This window comes from Solanum stenotomum, chromosome 11 (assembly GCF_019186545.1).
Source record: "Solanum stenotomum isolate F172 chromosome 11, ASM1918654v1, whole genome shotgun sequence".
NCBI classification, from domain to species: domain Eukaryota; kingdom Viridiplantae; phylum Streptophyta; class Magnoliopsida; order Solanales; family Solanaceae; genus Solanum; species Solanum stenotomum.
Window position 1 is genome coordinate 47,801,579 of NC_064292.1, and position 18,663 is coordinate 47,820,241.

An 18,663-nucleotide genomic window follows, 5' to 3' on the forward strand; every position below is an offset into this window, starting at 1 on the left:
AAAAAATATGTACCTCTTATTTTAGATTATGATTTTTTTTTTAAAAAAAATACTATCTTCAATAATTTACTATCATACGAATTAAAACGAAAAAGAAAGGAGAAGTGTGAATTGAAAGCAAGTTGTGTCGACAAGACATTAATATAGTAGTACAATCATCACAAAAAGAAGAAATGATAAATGCAGTATTATACGACTTGGTTTTGCTTCACATTAGCTAAGCTATATAGAGTATTAAAACATGAGATTTTTCTATATTTGAAAATAATTTTATTGTAGCATCTCAATTTTACTCTCATTAATGACTTGACTTGTTGGATCTCTCAGCACCATTCATTTAAAATAAAAAGATATATAGAAATCTTATCCTCAGCATTCATCACTACTATATTTTGCATAGATTTGTCTTAGGAAAAATGGTCTAAAATATTTTTAAACCATTTAATCGAAATAAGTCAATTTATCTTCTATTATGTTCTCGGCTAACCAAATAGCTCAAAAATACATCGTCTATTAATGGTAGCTCCAAATAAAAAAAAAAGGCTCAATTTTACCTTTGAACTATTTATTATGGAACTACAAATTAAGATACTATAGATTACTTTAGAGAAGTGCGGTGTCAAAACGGTAACTTTTTTTCTCAAAAAAATATAAACGGTATATCAAAAAAAAATTAAATCAAAAGGGCATAATCGCTCCTGAGGGAGCAATGTCTTTCGAATAAAATTAACACTGTTTGCCATTAAAATATTCGATTAAAATCGCTGGAGCAACGATTTTGTCAACAGCATTGGGCAGCGATTTTTCTCAAAAAAAAATTTAATTGTGCCTGTAATGTTGTTGGTAAAATTTGCAGTTCTGATGGATCAACTAGGTGGCAAAATACAATGAGATTCATTGCAAAGGTGGGGAAAATCATGAAAATTTATTTGAACTTTTCTTTGATAAATCAATAAGCAACTTATATAATTAAGAAAAAAAAAATTAAAAATTAAGGAAAAACGCTACGCATGCAGCGATTTCAATTTTTTCAAACAATTTTTTTTTTGATAAAATCGCTGCTCCTACAGCGATTTTAATCGAATTTTTTAACACCGCCAATGGTGTTAATTTTGTTTGAAAGACATTTTGCCCTTTTGATTTAAATATTTTTGATATATCATTTATGTTTTTTTAGGAAAAAAGTTATCGTTTTGACTCTGAACCCTACTTTATAGTTACAAAAACTAGCAGACTGATCAAAATCCATGCACGTGTTAGTGAACATTTTTGCTACTTATTTACAGGTCAATTGGCCAGGAATCTTGATTGGAGATGCTTCATTTTGTTCGTGAATAAAGAAAGTTTGATTCCTCATCTTGTAATCTTTTTTTCCTGTCCTAAATTTTCTTTTTAAAACTAAATAAATTGATTTTGTGATCCATTTCAGTTTTTATTTTGATAGCGTCACTTGTGTGAAAGAAAATATTCTCTATATTGTCATCCAAAAGTAGTCAAAATAGTCCAACAAAAAAAAGAAGTCAAAATACTACAAATGTGTCTGTATGATTCAATAATCAATAAAAACTGCTTTGTGTCTGTACCCCACCAGCTTGAGAACATCAGTGGAGACTTTGACTTTCTTATACTATATGTTTGACCTAAACACAGGGGCGGAGCTACTATATATGATGGGGTCGAACGAATTCACTGGCTTTTCCGTAGATTCTATATTTATATTAAAATATGAAGTGAAATGTATATATGGATTTCCTGCGAATCCATAAACAAATTGAAGCGATTGGCGCAGTGGTCGTTGAGCACCCAGCGAAATTCTCCACCTTCGCAGAACGCGTGTTCAAATCTCCCGACAGGCATTGTTTTTTGGGATTAATTTCGTTTCGTATTGTACTGTTTTTGGGGATTATTTCTTAACTTTTGTTTATATAATTTTTTTAAAAACAGAAAATCGGAAAGGAAATAGTATTTGTGTCGTAATAATTTTTTTTAAAAATAACATAAAATTGATAAAGGATTAATTAAAAACATGCGTGGATTTATATAAAAAAAAAAAGGAAAATAGTATTTGTGTCGTAATCTAAAACAATATTTGACTATTGATTTCTACTCACATTCAAAAAGTTTAACGCAATTTTTTTTTCCAAAAGTTAGGGTTCTTGTGAAGTTAAGCTTGATATAACATTTGGCTACTGCAACCGTGGAAAAAGTTTTTCCTCAATGAAGTTCATTAAAAATGACTTGCGAAGAAAAATTGGTGATGACTTTTTAAATGATTGTTTAGTTTGTTATATAGAAGAAGAATTATTTGAAAGTGTACCTAATGATGTGATTATTGATCGTTTTCAAATAAACCCCAGCTAGTATTGAGATTGAGAGCCATAGATTCTTAAACTTATTTATGAATTCCGCTTCAACATCACCTGGTAGAAATTAATCCTTAAACTTCAGAACTTCTTATTCTTCGTAGCTAGACAAGCACCTAGATGTAAATTCTCAGGCCTGACACCTCGTCGAGTGCAATTGTAATGTTGCTTATATTCATATAATGTTTAAGTAATTTGTCGTTTTTAGTTAATTAAATATTTGTATTTATTCATTAATTTGATGATTGTTACTTTAGGTTAAGATTGTTGTTCTTTTTAAAAATTTAAAACTGACTGACCTGAAATCTTGGCTCCGTCTCTGCCTAAATAAATAGTAGATCTTTATTGCAAAGTCATTAATTAGTTCCCTCATCGTGATTTATATTTTAAAAAGTTTAAGTTTGTCCAAGTGTAATACATATATACTTAACAAATTATACAAAGATTTGGTTTGCGGTTTATTGATTGGCTTCTCCTAAAACACTTATTTAAAGAGATTAAAAAAAGACAATGTACAAAATTCTGTCTTCTTGATTAAATATGAGGGTTTCGAGTTTTGAAAAAATGATTTTATATGATCACTTACCATTTGAATAAAAAAAATTTTTAAAAAAATACTCATATAGAACAGCAAAATTAATGTGTAAAAAAAAATGTAAAAGACTAAATAAAATTAATTATTCTAGCCGTCCTTTTTTCTCTTCTAGATATAGGCTTGTCATTAAAGTCACATGGGAAAACCGATATTTTTTTTTCCTCTTACCCGCTGTCGGTACCAACTTTAGAATTACTTTTGAGTAAAGATCCTGCAACGGAGTTTGTATTTTTCATTTTTACGATTTAAATTCGAGATCTCGCTTATTGAAAGTGCAAAGAATCATAATTATTTCACCATTATTTTTTATGATAATGTATATATATACTTTTTAAATAACAAATTAGGTATATCTTTCTAATTAAATAAAAAACTCTTTAAATTTATATCGTCTTTGTATGTTTGATGAGCTAATATCTTATATGATCACTTAATTAAGATTTATTTTCTTAAAAAAACGCTCCAAATATTGATATTTTACCGAATTAGTCATGATTATGGTAGTTGAGCGTGAATGTCAGTGCTATAACTGACTAGCAAGTTGAGTCTAATTAATGTGAAGTGTTTTATGTACCACTAGTTGACTGTGTCCGCAGTGGCGGATCTAGGATTTAGAGTTCGTGGGTGTCAAATAGACTTATCGATTAAATTAATTTTATATTTAGTTAAATTATTTGTCTTTTCGATATATATCATAAATCAATCAATAAAATGTAAATAATAAGATATTACACTTTTATTGAGTATTTAATCAAATAAAAGAAAAGTCAAAGGAGTAATAATGCAATTAATTTAATTTAAGTCAATAACAATTATAAAAAAATAAAAATAAAAATAAAAATTGTGCCAGTGCTTGGAGCTTTTTTTTTCTTAAAAAACGTCTGCATCAAATTTCTCAAAAAAATAGGTACAAAGTTCTGTGGGTGGCACACTTTATATTTATATAAATATTATATATATATACCTATGTATATATAGAGTTTCCTTCGAAGTTCAGGGGTGGCGTGGCACCCCCAAACCTCAGCGTAGATCCGCCACTGTGTGTCCGTCTTCATCTGAGTTAACTAAAGGGCTCGTTTGGCAGGAGGGATAAGAGATAACTAATTTCGAGGTTAATTTTAGGATGAGTTTATCCATGTTTGTTTAGGATAAAATTGTGAGATAATTTATCTCAAAAATGTAGTGTTGTAAAATTAATTTTGAAATAACTTGTTTCCAAACCAAACCGTCCTAAATGTTATATATAGTTGGCAATGGATGCTCAGTACAATTCACCTCATAATTACAATAGTTGCACACAAATATCTTATGTTTGATAAACCACCAAGAAAATACTGTCTCGAAAACATTTATAGTGTGAATTTAAGCTGATGTAGAGGTAGTGTAAGAGTAATCTGTAGTAATAGTATTTGATGAATGTGTAAGTGGTTGGCTTTCGTTCGTATCTTCATACTTGTCTCTTAACCCTTGAAAGTTGAGAAGATCATAATCATCATAGAATCTTGATTCCATGGTAAACTCAGGGAGGTCAAGATGATTTTCAAGAATTTTGACTACAGCAGACATAGTTGGCCTAAGTGCTGGAGATGGACTGGTACATAGCAAAGCTACATTTAACATCCTTAGAGCCTCATCCTCGTTCAAATCACTGCCCAATGTTGCATCTACTACTTCCTTCAGTTTTCCTTGCCTTTGTAGAACAAGGGCCTGAATATGCAATTGAATTTAATAAAATGCAAGACATGTGTGATGCATGTCACACGTGTTGTAGACATAATGAAACTTTTAGATGAAATGATCGTCCAATTCAGTTATCAGGGATTAGGAGTCCTTACCCAATCTAGGAGGCACACAAATTTCTCATTGGGGCGATATGTCATATTGCTTTTCCCAGCAGCAATCTCTAATGCAACAACTCCAAAACTGTAGACATCTGCTTTGTAGGTCAAGTAACCCCATAGTGCATATTCAGGAGCCATATATCCTCTGCAGAACAAAGTGAGAACCTTAACTTCATGGAGACAAGCAGGTCAAAGATATAGAGATGTTCAATTTGTATTCTTTTTTTTTTTTGTTTTGGTGTCGTTGAAGAATATTAAGACACGTAGAATTAACCGTACTGTGGCTATCAATAATCGATACATCTCCTCTTTAAAGAACACAAACATGAATGAGAGACTTGTCAGAAAGTTTACATGGTTCCGGCAACTCTAGTGGTAATATGTGTGTTATTATCATCATCATCAAGTCTGGCCAGACCAAAGTCTGAGATTTTTGGGTTTAGTTTCTTGTCAAGAAGTACATTTGTTGCTTTGATGCCCCTATGAACAATTTTTAATGACGATTCTTCATGTAGGAAAGATAAGCCTTTTGCTATCCCAATGCAGATTTTTTGCCTGGTTGGCCAGTTTATTTTGAGCCGATGTTCTTCTGGACCTGCATTTTAATGTGAAGTAAAAATCTATGCATACCTTCTCGTAAACACACACGTTAAGAAATACATATTAACTTCTCATTTTAAACTCTTTCGGTAATTACCAAAGAGCAATCTTTCAACTTGTTTCACTTTTAGCTTATTTTCTGCTAGACTTATAACTAAAACAATGAAGAAGGATGATAAATTACCAAATAAAGCACGAGCCAGGCTATTGTTCTCCATGTACTCGTACACCAGTAGCAGGTTATTCCGTTCAGCACAACATCCATATAGTTGTACAAGATTTGGGTGCTGTAAACTAGAGATCATACCTATCTCATTTACAAACTCACGCTTCCCTTGTTTTGATTTGGATGAAAGCTGCTTAACAGCAATAACTGCGCCATCCGATAATGTACCCTGTTTATTAGTATAAAAGAACAGAAAAACTGGTTGATTAAGGCTGTCTATACATATTATCTATATCGGATGTTGTTGCTAACCTAATAAAGTAGAAAGCTTGATAGAGGTAAGATTGAGATGAACCTTGTAGACAGAGCCAAAACCACCTTCCCCGATTTTATTTGCAGCGTCAAAATTGTTTGTGGCAGCTTTGATTTGTCTGATGGTAAATACACCAGTCATTGAATCTAGTCCTCTTGATTCTGTGCATTTATAGGAAAAGAGAGCATTTTAAAAGGGAAATGACTTCATATAAAGTGGAAATTATGTAATATGAAATGCATTTAGCCATAAATGCTTCTTTTCTTGAAAATCCATTATTTTCATTTTGATAACAACTTTTTCAAGAAATGGCGGAGAACAGATTATATGTATGTTCAAATAGGCTACTGAGGGTGTAGTAACGTCACCTTCTTCCTTCGCTATCTTGTTTTTGTGTCTCTTCCAAGCAACAAAAGATATTATGAAAATGAGAATTAGTAAGGACACCACTGCTCCAGCTATGATGGGAACCAACTTTTTGTGATCAGGAGGGGGCTTGAAATCTATGATACAGAAAAAATATGAGTAAGAGTATAAAATGCACTAGCATTTGTTTGTTTGTTTTTAATATTAAAGTGATTGAGCAAATAATTCAAGTCTATTCTCTAGGCTCTCTAAGAATAAAGTAATAGAATTAATCGTGCGGTGTGTTTAAGGGTGTCCTTTGTAAAAAGAGAAATAGTAGAATTACTAGCTTCAAAAGAGATGGCAGAAACTAAAGGGCCATAGCTTCCTCTTCTAGGGAGAGCAGCTGTTCCTTTCCCAGCATACTGAAAGCGCACTTCTAGAGTGCTGTCTGCTACAGTTGCATTGAACTTTATCGTGAAAGGTTTATCAACTCCTCCAGCATCAGTTCTAATATCAAAATCTTTGAGCTTCCTCTCACCCTGCATCCAGTTTAAATTGTGAGCAAACTGCACCTAAACCTTGACTTAATATTCGGATGAATGTTAATTGACCTGAATATAGACATCAAATATCCGTTTTCCAAGACTTTGGAAAGATCGATTGTCTCTTATGACAATCTCTGCAAAGTGCAGTGTCACGGTGTAGTTTCCATTTGCTAAACAACGTCCGTAGTAAGTCAGAGATGAAGCTGAGAGCCGAGCTGTCGTGTACAGTTCAGAGTCATTTCCCTTAATGGCAGATATATTATTCGCCAGGTAGTCTTTCGCTGTTATGGACTTATCCCAGAAGTATCCACTGTTGCTGGCTCCCCAGCTCTCTTTCGAGTAAGTAAATTTTGCTGCACCTGCTGAATCTCTATCTGCTTCATAAACGGTGTCCCCAATAGTCACACTCTCTCCACCACAATTTATGTGCACCGAATACCATTCTGTATAGAATTAAAGTGGAGAAAGTTTCATTGGATATTATGATTTTCATGCAAAATACAAGCAGAAGACACATGATTTAACTTTTGACTCTATCAAACTTGAGAAAACATAAATATTATATTAACAATGATCAGAGCCTAGTAGAAGGTGTAAACTTACTCTTTGAACATCTTGGCACACATTTCCCAAGTTCTCTGCATTAAATTGGAAGGAAGAGTCAGAACTCAGAAGGCATGAAACGGTTAATCATGATAAATCTAGTGTCCTATAAGACAAGTTAATGACTTACGAATTTTTCGTTCCATTATAGCTTTTGAATAAGTTTCTGAGAAGAAGAACGAAATTTAGCTTAGAAATGACTAAGAACCTGTACAGCGATAAGAAAAATGAGTGGGAAGAAGGCATAAGGTTAAAGACTCATACAGGGTTTCCTGACAAATAGGCTCAGAGCTCTCACTGAAGTTGTTGTAAGACAGGTCTATCATGCTGCAAATTAGATTTGTCAGTGTTTTTCCAATACTATCAATGTAATGAAGGGAGTTGGAATACTTGTGCTTTCATTGCAGGATGCAAATGCTAGTTATAATACCGGAGGGTAGTAACATTTTTATAGTCCAAATTAAATTAGTTTTCCCAAAATCAGTAGGTCTAATGTTTTCAAGCTCTTTTATGTCTCTCATTTACTTCTTGATTCAGAGAGTAGAAAGCCAGGAAGCTAAGTTCATCCACTGTAATTAACTTAAGAAGTTATCAGAAGTGACTTTGGAATGCTTACATAACTCATCTTAATCTAGCGTTTTCCAGAACTCTATGACGATACAAATAGGGCATGGAGAGCATGATGTATGGAGGATAACTAAAACCTTTAGTCACCTCTATAGCTTCTAAATTTGAAGAATACTCTTTCTCTTTTTGTTCAACCAAATTCCTAGCTTGTAAATACAGAACCAAGTTGACAAGTTTACTAATGCATCTCAACAAAGAAATACAAGTTGCCGAGTGCATGACAGAGTCAGCAAGCAAGTGTTTCATAAAAAGAAATTCTTTTTAAGGGATACTATGTTCCTGCAACATTGACATATATGTCTATATATGCTTTTGGAATCTTAAGTTCTTGAATAAGTTGGCATTCTTATAGGCATGAGTTGATTTATATGCAAAACCATGCTGATCAAAGGTAGCAAACTTACTGTTTGGAATTTCGACTTTTGACCCAATCTGGAATTGGCCCAGTAAGTCTATTTCCTACCAGGTACCTAGCAAAGAAACAACTTCAATTCAACTGGAGATATCAATTTGAACAACAAAATTACATAAATGAATCAAGGTCAAGAAAGCCTATAAAATGTCAGACACTAAAAGTTTCTTTGAAAACAAACATGCTTTGAAGCCTCAGCAACTTGCCCATCCATATCAAGGGTTTAAATTTTATTCATTTGTATTCTGTTAGAGAAAAGAACTTAGCATTGTTGAGAATATAATGTCGACAAATTGGCAAGCTCGTTAAAATAAGAATTTGAGTATCACATGTTTCATCCTTATGTTATGTCACTTACAAGAAGTCCAACTTCTTTAGACTCTCAAGATTTGGGATCTGTCCTTCAAACTTGTTGAAACTTAGATCTCTGCAGCAAAGGAAAACCATAATCAAGCCAGAAACAAGGACAAGGATGCAAATGAGGTTTTAATATCTTGAGATTCTAAGCTAATAACAATAACATCATGTAAATTTACAGTATTTGGAGAAAGTGATGCTTTAAGTAACATTTTTCGAAAACAAGATTCCAATTCATCCACCAAACCTGGAAGCCTTTCCCTTCTCCTCTTGGGGAGAAATTCACCTGAATACGGTCTTCATAAAAGGCATACAACAAATGCTAACACATAATCCATACACAATTCCAGTGAACCCTTTTTTCTGTCTCCTGAAGTTATAAATTAACAGAATTCGCAAGACAACAATAAAGAAAGGCTCACGCATTGATGGCATGCACGATTAACGAGAACGAAATGTATATTAAGAAAGAAAGAAAGAACAAACATCAGAGTGAAGGTAGATAGCAGACTTACAGAAGTTTTAATTTAGGCATATTAGTTATGTAAGGAGGAATCTTCCCAGATAAATTACAGTTCCTCAATATCCTGCAATCACACATTAGTTTCAGAAAAATAAAATAAAAACACTTCCCATTGACTGGGGAAGCTAGTGGAACTATTAATGCATAAATTCAAACTTCACGTGAACTACATACAATCTAGTTAGGCGTGTCATATTCCCAAGCAGTGGAAATTCTGAAGCACCTCCAATCAAATCAGTGATTCTCCTGTACAGACATATAATTAAAGTTAAACTCTAACCAAACAGAAGAGAACCAAACAAAGTATGCAGCACAGAGAACAACTCACAATTCGATCATTTGAGTCGAGACAGAAATGATTGGAGCTATAGGTCCTTCAAAACCGGAAGCTTGAATCTCTCTGTTAACCAAGCATAAAGTCTGAAACAACTTGCATAAATCTAGATATTGAAAGCTTTTATATGCATCAAATGGTTTGAATATGCTTACAATCTTTGAAGGGTTTTAAAACTCTCAAAGCTAGGAAGTTTTCCTGTGAAGTTGTTACCTCTCAGCCTACTGCATAGGTGTCAAAAATGGGAAGAACTCAGATAAACAGGAAATACAATATGACCTAGAGGTAACGTGTATCCGAAGGCACTTACAGTTCTGTCAAATTAGTGAGTTTATTGAGTTCCTCTGGTAACTGACCTGTGAGATTATTAAAACTAAGAATGCTGCACAAAGCAAAAAAAGCAACTAGCTTGTCAAAATATTGCAAAAACACAAATTTCATCTAAAGTCATGAGGATAGTCCGGAAGGCCTTACAGAACCTGTAGATTAACCATGTCTCCGAGTTCTTTTGGAACAGTTCCATTAAACATGTTACTTTCCAATCTCCTGAAAGTTTCGCAGTCCAGCTCAATAAATGTTAAATGAATTAAGGACTACTATCCTTTGTATGTGAAGTGAAAGATAAGAGGACATACATATAGACTAGTGAAGTCATGTCTCCTAAGTACTTTGGAATTGGTCCGGATAGTTGATTCAACATAAGAGACCTGAAAACCATCATTAGTTAAATTCGCGCAACCTTGTTATGTAATGCCAAAAGTATTAAGTGGTTCAGGTGCAGCGTGCTCACATATATTCCAGTTTCATAGATGTCCATTCAGGGGGAATTGTACCACTCAAATAGTTGCATGAGAGATCACTGTAGGTCAAACATTGAAAATGTATTTATATCATAGTGATTTTTTATCTTAAAAAAGAAAAAATAAAGTTCCTACTGGTTTTGAACTCATAGATTCAAGTGAGTTAACAGTACATTTTGGTGAGATTGGGTAACTTCACCAGGGATGGAGGAAGAACACCAGCAAGATCTTGTCCTTTGAGTAATCTGTAACATTATAAGAAAAACTATCAAAAGTCAAAACTATAAAACAGATATTTGGGTGTGTTCTGAGGAAAATATTGGCTGAAAAATGTCCATTAATTTCTTTATGTTCCGTTGGTCAATTTTTTAAAAAACATTGGAAAACAAGTTCCTTGAAAATGAGACTTTCATAGTGGAAATAGGGAAAACAAACAAGTTTCACAAATGACATTCTACATGTACTCCTCATCTTCACCCCACCTCCACACTCCAACCCCATCCTGTCTCTCATAATATTTGTCTAGATTATATACAACTGCTTTAAGATAATAGTTTTTACTTAGTTATCCAACACAAGAAAATAACTTAAACAAAATCTTTATTTTCCTAGAAAACCCAACAGACCACACCCTAAATAACAATGCATTTTGTATAAGCAAAAAAATCCTAACCAACTATTTGAGGACTTCCTTAGTAATTTTCCCACAGGGTGCAAATAGTTGAATGAAAAATCTATCTCAAGAATGTAATACTAATGCCTACTATAGTATTGAAAGTTGGCTCTTTGATTCTGTGAAGCCCAGTAAATAGATTTATAATGTTTAGATAAATAAAAAAAAGTTTTTAAGTATTTAGTTTTATATCAAAATAACAAAAATAAGTCAAATGTCTCGAAGTTGAAAATCCTATATGACTTTAGATTTATAAGTCAAAAGTCATCAGACCATCCCAGCATGCTTTAAGGCAGTGTTCGTTTGGAAGTACCGTTTTGGAATTTGAAAAAAAAAATCATGATTTTTAATAAAATTTTGCGTGAAACATATCCGAAATTAAAAGATACATAAAGGAAATAAAAATAAATTTGGTCCAAAAAAATATAATCAATCAAATCCAAAATTGAGTCATGCAACAACAGCACGAGGAGACTCTCTTCTTCAAGTCTCAACTTCTTTAAAAGTTGGAAAAAGTACTATATATATAAGCACAAATTAACTTTATTTTACTCTATTGCCTCATTCACAAACTTTAACTAAAAAAAACAAGAGAAATTGGAGGAAAATCAAATTATAAAGATATAAAAAGAGGCAGAGGAAGAAGGCTTACATGCTTTGTACATGACAGGAACCATTAGGGGTATCGCAATTGCAGGTTACATTGCTCACATACACTGACAAATCATCCGTTCCTGGTGTAGTCCAGCTCGTGCTCTCATCACAAGGATTCACATCAAAATCCCAATCAGTTTTCCCTAACTGCTCCCCTATTTCTCTCAGAGCATTCTCTGCAAAATCGTAAAATTAGTCGGATAGTTACATAATCACGCTGCAGTTTTACAACAAAAGATTCAAACTCTAATTTATATGCTTATGAGAGACAGACATTACTTTCTTCTTCAGGTAGAATACCGCGACCATTTTGTGCTTCGCAAACAATTTGGAGTAAGCTGAAGGTGATGAGCAAAAATGAACAAGTGCAGTAATAAGAGGATGACATCATCTTCTCTAAAATGCAAAAAAAAAAAGTTGAAGTGAATATACATATATACATAATGAAGATTTATCGAATATATATATATATAGATCTAGGAATAAATAAGATACATATATTATACATATAATATAATATTATTAGAGAGTTTCTGAGAATGTGTGTGTGAGACATGCATGTTGAAAAGGACATCAAATAATAATACATATAATATAATATTATTAGAGAGTTTCTTTTAGTTTTCATGTTTTTTTAATCTAGGTTATGAAAAGGTAGATTTCGCGGTTAAAAAAAAAGTTTTGTGTGGTATCTACATAGCAAAATGATGATGAGGCAATGATATGTCATTTCCGACATTGTAAATTAACTTTCTGTGATCATTTGTATTTTTGGAACTGCTAATACAAATATAGTTTAGTATATAACTTTATTATTACAAAATTTAATCACGTGTCTTGAGTATTACAAATAGGTAGTTTAGTGACTTTATTTTTCTATTAAAAATGAATTACCAACTTTAATATTACTGAAAGTTAATTGAGTAATAACCTGTGAAAATTACCCTATTTTTTGTCGCAAAATGAAGCCAGATAAACTGGTCATTGAAAATAAATCACATTTGGTTATAGGGTATTTGTGACTCTAGAAAAGTGAGTACACCAAAATATGTTGTGAGTTCAATGAACTAGAAAAGTCAGACAAGAGTTGCTTTATGTCAGAAAAACTATTTACAAGAATAAAAAAAAAGTTAGAAGAAAATTTAAATAAAATTGACTAGTATTATTACACTTAAGATATGAACCCTATTAGTTTAAGATCATAAAATAGACATTCAGTTTACTTGAGGCTTGACTTACTGTATTCTAGGCCCCAATTAATAATATCATTGGAAAAGCATTTGTCCTTGTCCTTGAAAATTATCATTTTAAATAGAAAATAATAATAATAGTGCAAAATAATAAAATATTACTACAAAAAATTACTCCCTTCATTACACTCGTGTTTTTAGTTTGAGTACATTCCTTTTTTAAAAAAAAACTATTCACTCCTAATAAGAAAAATGTGTTTTTATTGATTTGCCATTAATTAAATATCTTAATTTTTTATTTAAATTTTTAATAATTATTTGATTAGATAGAACTCCACTTATTTGTCTTTGCCTCACTCATAAAAGAAAAAATTTCATTTTTATTATATCTCATAGGTGGTGTATACATGTATATCACACGCCAAATGACCTATTTGGAATTGAATTTGACATGCTAATTTGCTGAATAAGATGAGTAGACTATTGCCTCATTCAAATACCTTATTTAGAGTTGACAAAATTAGCCCTAAAATCATAATATGTCCAACCCGTTTAAGCACGACTTACGATGACTACTATTTGTAAAGAATAAATCTCAATTTGGGTTAATAACATAAGAGGCAATAGCATCAATATGATGCTTTATATAAGAGTAGTAATGATCGATCGAATTTCTCTTAGCTTCTTTCTATAAATTCCATTGGAACTTGATTAATAAATCCAATCTAATTCTTCTTGATTTGTTTTTATTATTTCGACCTTCAACATGATTTCTCATAATTTCAAATCTCTTTCCTTTTATTCAAGTGTAGCAATATTTCTATGTTGTCGTATTTCTTGATCCATGCGTTTAACCCATAAACTCAACTCCTCGAGGAATTATTATAGATACATTGATAAGAATGCTCTTGGCCCACCCTTCACTCTGTTCACGGTTAGCCGGGAATGAGACAGGGAGTTCTATTTCATTTATGACTTTCGCCTTGCACCTTACACTAAACAGAATCTCTTGCACGCGCGTATAATAAGGCAGATTTATCGACATCAAGTTCTTAAAAAGAACCAAATTCTTGTTAGCGATTATATTATCTATGATTAAAAAAAAATGAAATTATGAAAACTCCTTTGTCTTATTTAGACCCTTCTGAAAAATCTACATTACATCCATTTTTTCTAAAAGAGTAACTTAATACTTTTTCAAGATAATTATCCAATATAATAAAGGAGACAAGTGACAAAGATATTTGTTATCCTTTTGCTAGCCGTCTACTTTGAAATATATAATTTTGATAGAAACAAATTAATAAACAGTGTGTATATGGTACCTTAGCATTGAAAAGTCTAGTGGAATTTGGACCCAATGGGACATAATAACATGTGTAGACATTGGAATAATTTTTTTTTCTTTCAAGTTGACGTACAATAAGACCAAAATTGAACATGACATAATTAAATGTGATGACCTCGTTCAATTTAAGGAAAATTACATAAATACACAACTTATTTTATCCTATTTTTTATATTTTTTTATCATTTGAAAAAAATACAAAAATTGCTACTCTTTCATATTCTCGGATACAACATTTTACATGATGTATCAGTTGGACACATCACTTTATGTGATGTATCGGGACGTACGCAATGTATCCAAAATCAAGATGTGACATATCAAGACGTTTTGTGATATATCCAGATTCCACCAAATTTAAGGAATTTTTATAATTTGAAGAAAAATAGAAATATGATGTAATTAGCTCTGAACCGTTAACACCATGTGGTTTGATAAAATTTCTAATTTAATTTCCTTTTCTACACTTTGCTTCCATAAATTATGCCATGAGGCTGCTCTTCCACTATAGGATAAATAGAATTCCTCAATTCTTAACGAAAGTATTTGAATTCGATCCTAGTAATTAAATTACATTTTATTGTATCTCCCTTTTTCCATACCTAGCGTTTTTCACAATGTCAATTATATTTCATATCTTCTCTTCGGGTTATATTTGGTACCAAAAGAAAGGCTGCTAGAGAATATTTTTACATCAATCTAACATAAGAAACTTACGCTTGACTTGAAAAGTAAAATAAAATAATAAATAAATGTGAATATCTTATATACTGACAAGTCTTTAATCGGGGAAAATTATTAGTATTATTATTATTTTATTTTTTTTAAAAAGGTCCTAGCATTGGAAGTCTAGTGGAATTTGGATCCACTGGGTATTATATAATACGTGAACATTAATTGGAATAATCTATTGTGTTTTGAAGTGGACAAGAAAAATAAAATTATTGCTAAAACAAGGTTAAAATAGAAAACAAGAGTAATCTTTCTTTTCATTTTATTTTCTTTTCCCCCCTTCCCCACTTCATGTCTTATAATAAATGCACGGTCAAAAATAGCCACCTCTTTTGTATTTATCATTCTTACTAGTTATTGGAAGTGTGCGTTGCACATTTTTCTTAAATAATAATCTATTCATCACATATTTCAGACAATCAATAAATTTTAAAAGTTTAGAAATTGATATTGTCCAACATAAAAAAAAATGTAAAAAAATAAGAAATTCTTAACAAACAAATATAGTGAATCATCGAATTTATTACATATAATTATAGTTATATTTTATTCCAGGATTATGATTTATGATGCCACCAAAGTTGAAAGAGAGAAAAAAAAAATAACAAACAAAAGTATAATTGAATGTGATAATACACAGGTGAAGAAGGAATCAAATAAAATAAGAGACTTTGAAATCACTAATTAAACCCTATCACTCCATTTCTTATGAGTTATTTGATAGTGTCCAGTGCTTAATTTATAGTTTGCAAGACCAATTTTTTTCTTCATTCAATATGAGGAAATGAAATGATAAAAAGTTTTCAAATTTAATTTGTAGAAATGAAGAGTCTTAAAATCATGATCTTTCATTTTTCATCTTTCTTAATTGTCTTTCTTATTTTATTGCATTTAAAGTTGATTCAATTTTTGACTTAGCACCTTTTCACTTTAATATTTAGTATTAAATATTTAATTAATTATATATTTAATTTAGTATAGATTAAAAATAATAATTTTACTTGTGCACTTTAAAAATTTTCACTTTTAATAATATTAATTTCTAGACACTCGTATGTCTCCGACCCGTGCAAATAGTATCTACAATATATTTAAAATATAGTGAAAATATCACATCTTTGTTAGCTTCAAAGATCTCTAAACACATAGACTCGATACAAATAGAAAAATTAATATTTTAAAAAGATTGTGAATTCAAAAGCATAAAGTAAAGCCATTTAAGAAAACTAATAGTCATATTTACCAGCCAATCAACAAAATATAAAGGAATAACTTTAAAGCTCCGCATTATCTTTTTATAATTCTCATGATATCTTTAAAAATAAAGGTAGTGAATATAATGTCCGTGAATTTCTTTTATTTATACATAAACCAGATTCATGAGCTAATACATACGAAAAATCAAAAAAATCGATTAATTCCTAAAAGTTGACTCATAAATACGAAAATATGCCCAAAAAAAAGTGGGACTATATGCACTGCTTCCCCAACTCATTATTTTAAAATAGTTTTGTTACTTGATATGATTTTTAAATAATGTGTACGCTTTAAGGAGAATATATGAAGGTCTAAGGGGTGTCACTGCCTACCAAACCGAGACTAAACTTTCTCAACTCACTACACCTCTTAAGGTGATATTATCAAGCAAGCCTAATTCATGAACATCAAGGACACTCAATGACCTTACCATCTAAGCACATTATCCCTCACTTGGGGTAAGCCTATACAAACCTTTTACAACATTTCTTCAATTCTAAGGTCAGACCAAGTCATAACTAAACTTTGACACTCTTCACACAATATGATTCTAAACCATGGAGGATTACACTTCTATCCTCTTTTAAATGAGTTTACTCACCCAACTCCTCTAGGCATCACTTAGATACCACTAATCATCCAAATCCAACATATCATAAAACTCATTATGGCTAAGTTGGGTTATACTAATCAACCACATATGGCCCTAATTAACCCATGAATACTAAGGACAACACAAGACCCGGCTTTATCGAAGACATTTGATATATATATATATATATATATATATAATATTTTGTGTAAATGGTGTGTAGCTCGGATGGTTAAGTTTATCACATGCATATTTCTTTCTTCTTTTGCCTTCTATTTTTTCTTTCTTTTGATATTATATATATATAATATTTAACACTATTATTTCTAATGAGATATTTTCAAAATAAAAATTTATTGAGAAAAAGTTAAAGTACTTTTTTATTTTACTTTTTGGAAAAGATATAAAAGTTTACCTGAATCGTTATATATATTAAAAGGTGACACCGCTTGCAAAAAGTGTTGCGTAAGCTATTGCTTTTATATAATTATGTATATAATTATTCAAAAATTGTCTCAAATTTTTTTTTGTTTCACTCAAATATTTTGTTAAATTAGTAGTAGTTAGTCAGTAGATTATATTTTCAAATTAATTCATTTATAATTATTTTATTTCGTTAAGATTAAGAAGCTTGTTAATTAATCTTATTTGAATTCTAGCCGAATTTAGTAAATTTGGTTACGTTCTTAATTAGAATTGGCCATAAATGAAACTGATATGTCTATATCTTAATTTCAAATCTAACCCCTTCTATTATAAAATTTTAAAAAAATGATACTATTTTGTTACCTCACTTTAGACTCAACTTTCAGACAAAATTTGGGCCAACTCCAGCAGACCCAATTCATTAAGAAAAGGTAGTATGGATCCAAAAGACATTTTCATATGATGGCCCAAAACCCACGTCATTCATTTTAAAATTATTTGATATAATAATCATATATTTTTGTTTTCATCCCAAATGACCGTTATACATACAACCTCTGTTCTCTTCTTCACTACCGCATATTCTCGCACGCACGCTCTTCTCAAGCCGATGAAGATGGGTCTTTCTCTCTTCTGCAAGAACCTTCAAATGGTGAATATCCCAATTCCCCTCTCAATTTTACTTCTTTTCCGATAAAAGAAATCAAGTTCTTTTGTGTGTGTATGCAGCAGAAAATGTCGAAGATTACGCTGGCGAGAATAAAATTGCTGAGAAACAAGAGGGAGGTGGTTGTGAGGCAAATGAGGAGAGACAGACATTGGTATGCTTCTTGAATTCTGTCCGGATGCCACTGCTCGTAATCAGGTACTTTTTCCTCTAACTCAGGGTAGGGGCTTAGTTGATTGATTGACTAATTGAACCTCGCAATCAACTCGTAGGAATGGGGAATTTGGTTTATCAGTTTATGGATCATTTAGTTTTGGATGTGGTGAGGCTGCATTTTTCCACGTTTGTGGCTTTAGAAACTGTAAAAGAGAATGGATACTAAGTTTTTTACGTGGCTTGGGCTTTCCTTTGCTATTGATGTGGCAATTTTTTTTCCCTCAGAATTTGGAGCTTGATTTTTGGGATCGTTTTTGGTTCTTTGTTTGTTGTTTTTGTCTCGTTCCTGCTGCTCTAATGGTCCTACAGAATCAATGGAGTTGCTTTTTGTTTTTTTGGTCATTCATGAGCAAATTAAATGTACTGATGTTGAATGTTTGTTTTTTTCTTTTTTGGGTAAACTATAGTTTGCCATCCTGCATTTTCATTTAGTTCAGGAGTGATCCTATCAGGGGGGATGGCTCTGTTTGGTTAGGATTTT

General features: G+C 31.6%; 1 protein-coding gene across 4 annotated transcripts in view; it reads right to left on the minus strand.

Annotated features, from left to right (window-relative positions):
* Positions 1-12,160, minus strand: part of LOC125845010 (probable LRR receptor-like serine/threonine-protein kinase At1g07650) — a 13,409-nt gene extending 1,249 nt beyond the window's left edge. The window contains exons 1-24 of one of the 4 annotated variants that reach the window (XM_049524384.1): positions 12,034-12,160; positions 11,753-11,930; positions 10,601-10,672; positions 10,418-10,486; positions 10,263-10,334; positions 10,102-10,173; positions 9,938-10,009; positions 9,783-9,851; positions 9,622-9,693; positions 9,468-9,539; positions 9,286-9,357; positions 8,772-8,840; positions 8,406-8,471; positions 7,639-7,701; positions 7,505-7,540; positions 7,375-7,409; positions 6,838-7,214; positions 6,570-6,765; positions 6,247-6,381; positions 5,921-6,039; positions 5,584-5,794; positions 5,154-5,394; positions 4,794-4,944; positions 4,179-4,665 (exon numbers count right to left, since the gene is read on the minus strand). In XM_049524384.1, coding sequence (XP_049380341.1) covers positions 4,321-4,665; positions 4,794-4,944; positions 5,154-5,394; positions 5,584-5,794; positions 5,921-6,039; positions 6,247-6,381; positions 6,570-6,765; positions 6,838-7,214; positions 7,375-7,409; positions 7,505-7,540; positions 7,639-7,701; positions 8,406-8,471; positions 8,772-8,840; positions 9,286-9,357; positions 9,468-9,539; positions 9,622-9,693; positions 9,783-9,851; positions 9,938-10,009; positions 10,102-10,173; positions 10,263-10,334; positions 10,418-10,486; positions 10,601-10,672; positions 11,753-11,930; positions 12,034-12,145 — 2,976 coding nt within the window. In that variant the 5' untranslated portion in view covers positions 12,146-12,160 and the 3' untranslated portion in view covers positions 4,179-4,320. Of the gene's footprint in view, positions 1-4,178; positions 4,666-4,793; positions 4,945-5,153; positions 5,395-5,583; positions 5,795-5,920; positions 6,040-6,246; positions 6,382-6,569; positions 6,766-6,837; positions 7,215-7,374; positions 7,410-7,504; positions 7,541-7,638; positions 7,702-8,405; positions 8,472-8,771; positions 8,841-9,285; positions 9,358-9,467; positions 9,540-9,621; positions 9,694-9,782; positions 9,852-9,937; positions 10,010-10,101; positions 10,174-10,262; positions 10,335-10,417; positions 10,487-10,600; positions 10,673-11,752; positions 11,931-12,033 lie in introns of those variants that run through there. The other 3 variants (XM_049524383.1, XM_049524382.1, XM_049524385.1) reach the window with 3 other exon arrangements.
* Between the last annotated feature and the right edge of the window lie 6,503 nt (positions 12,161-18,663).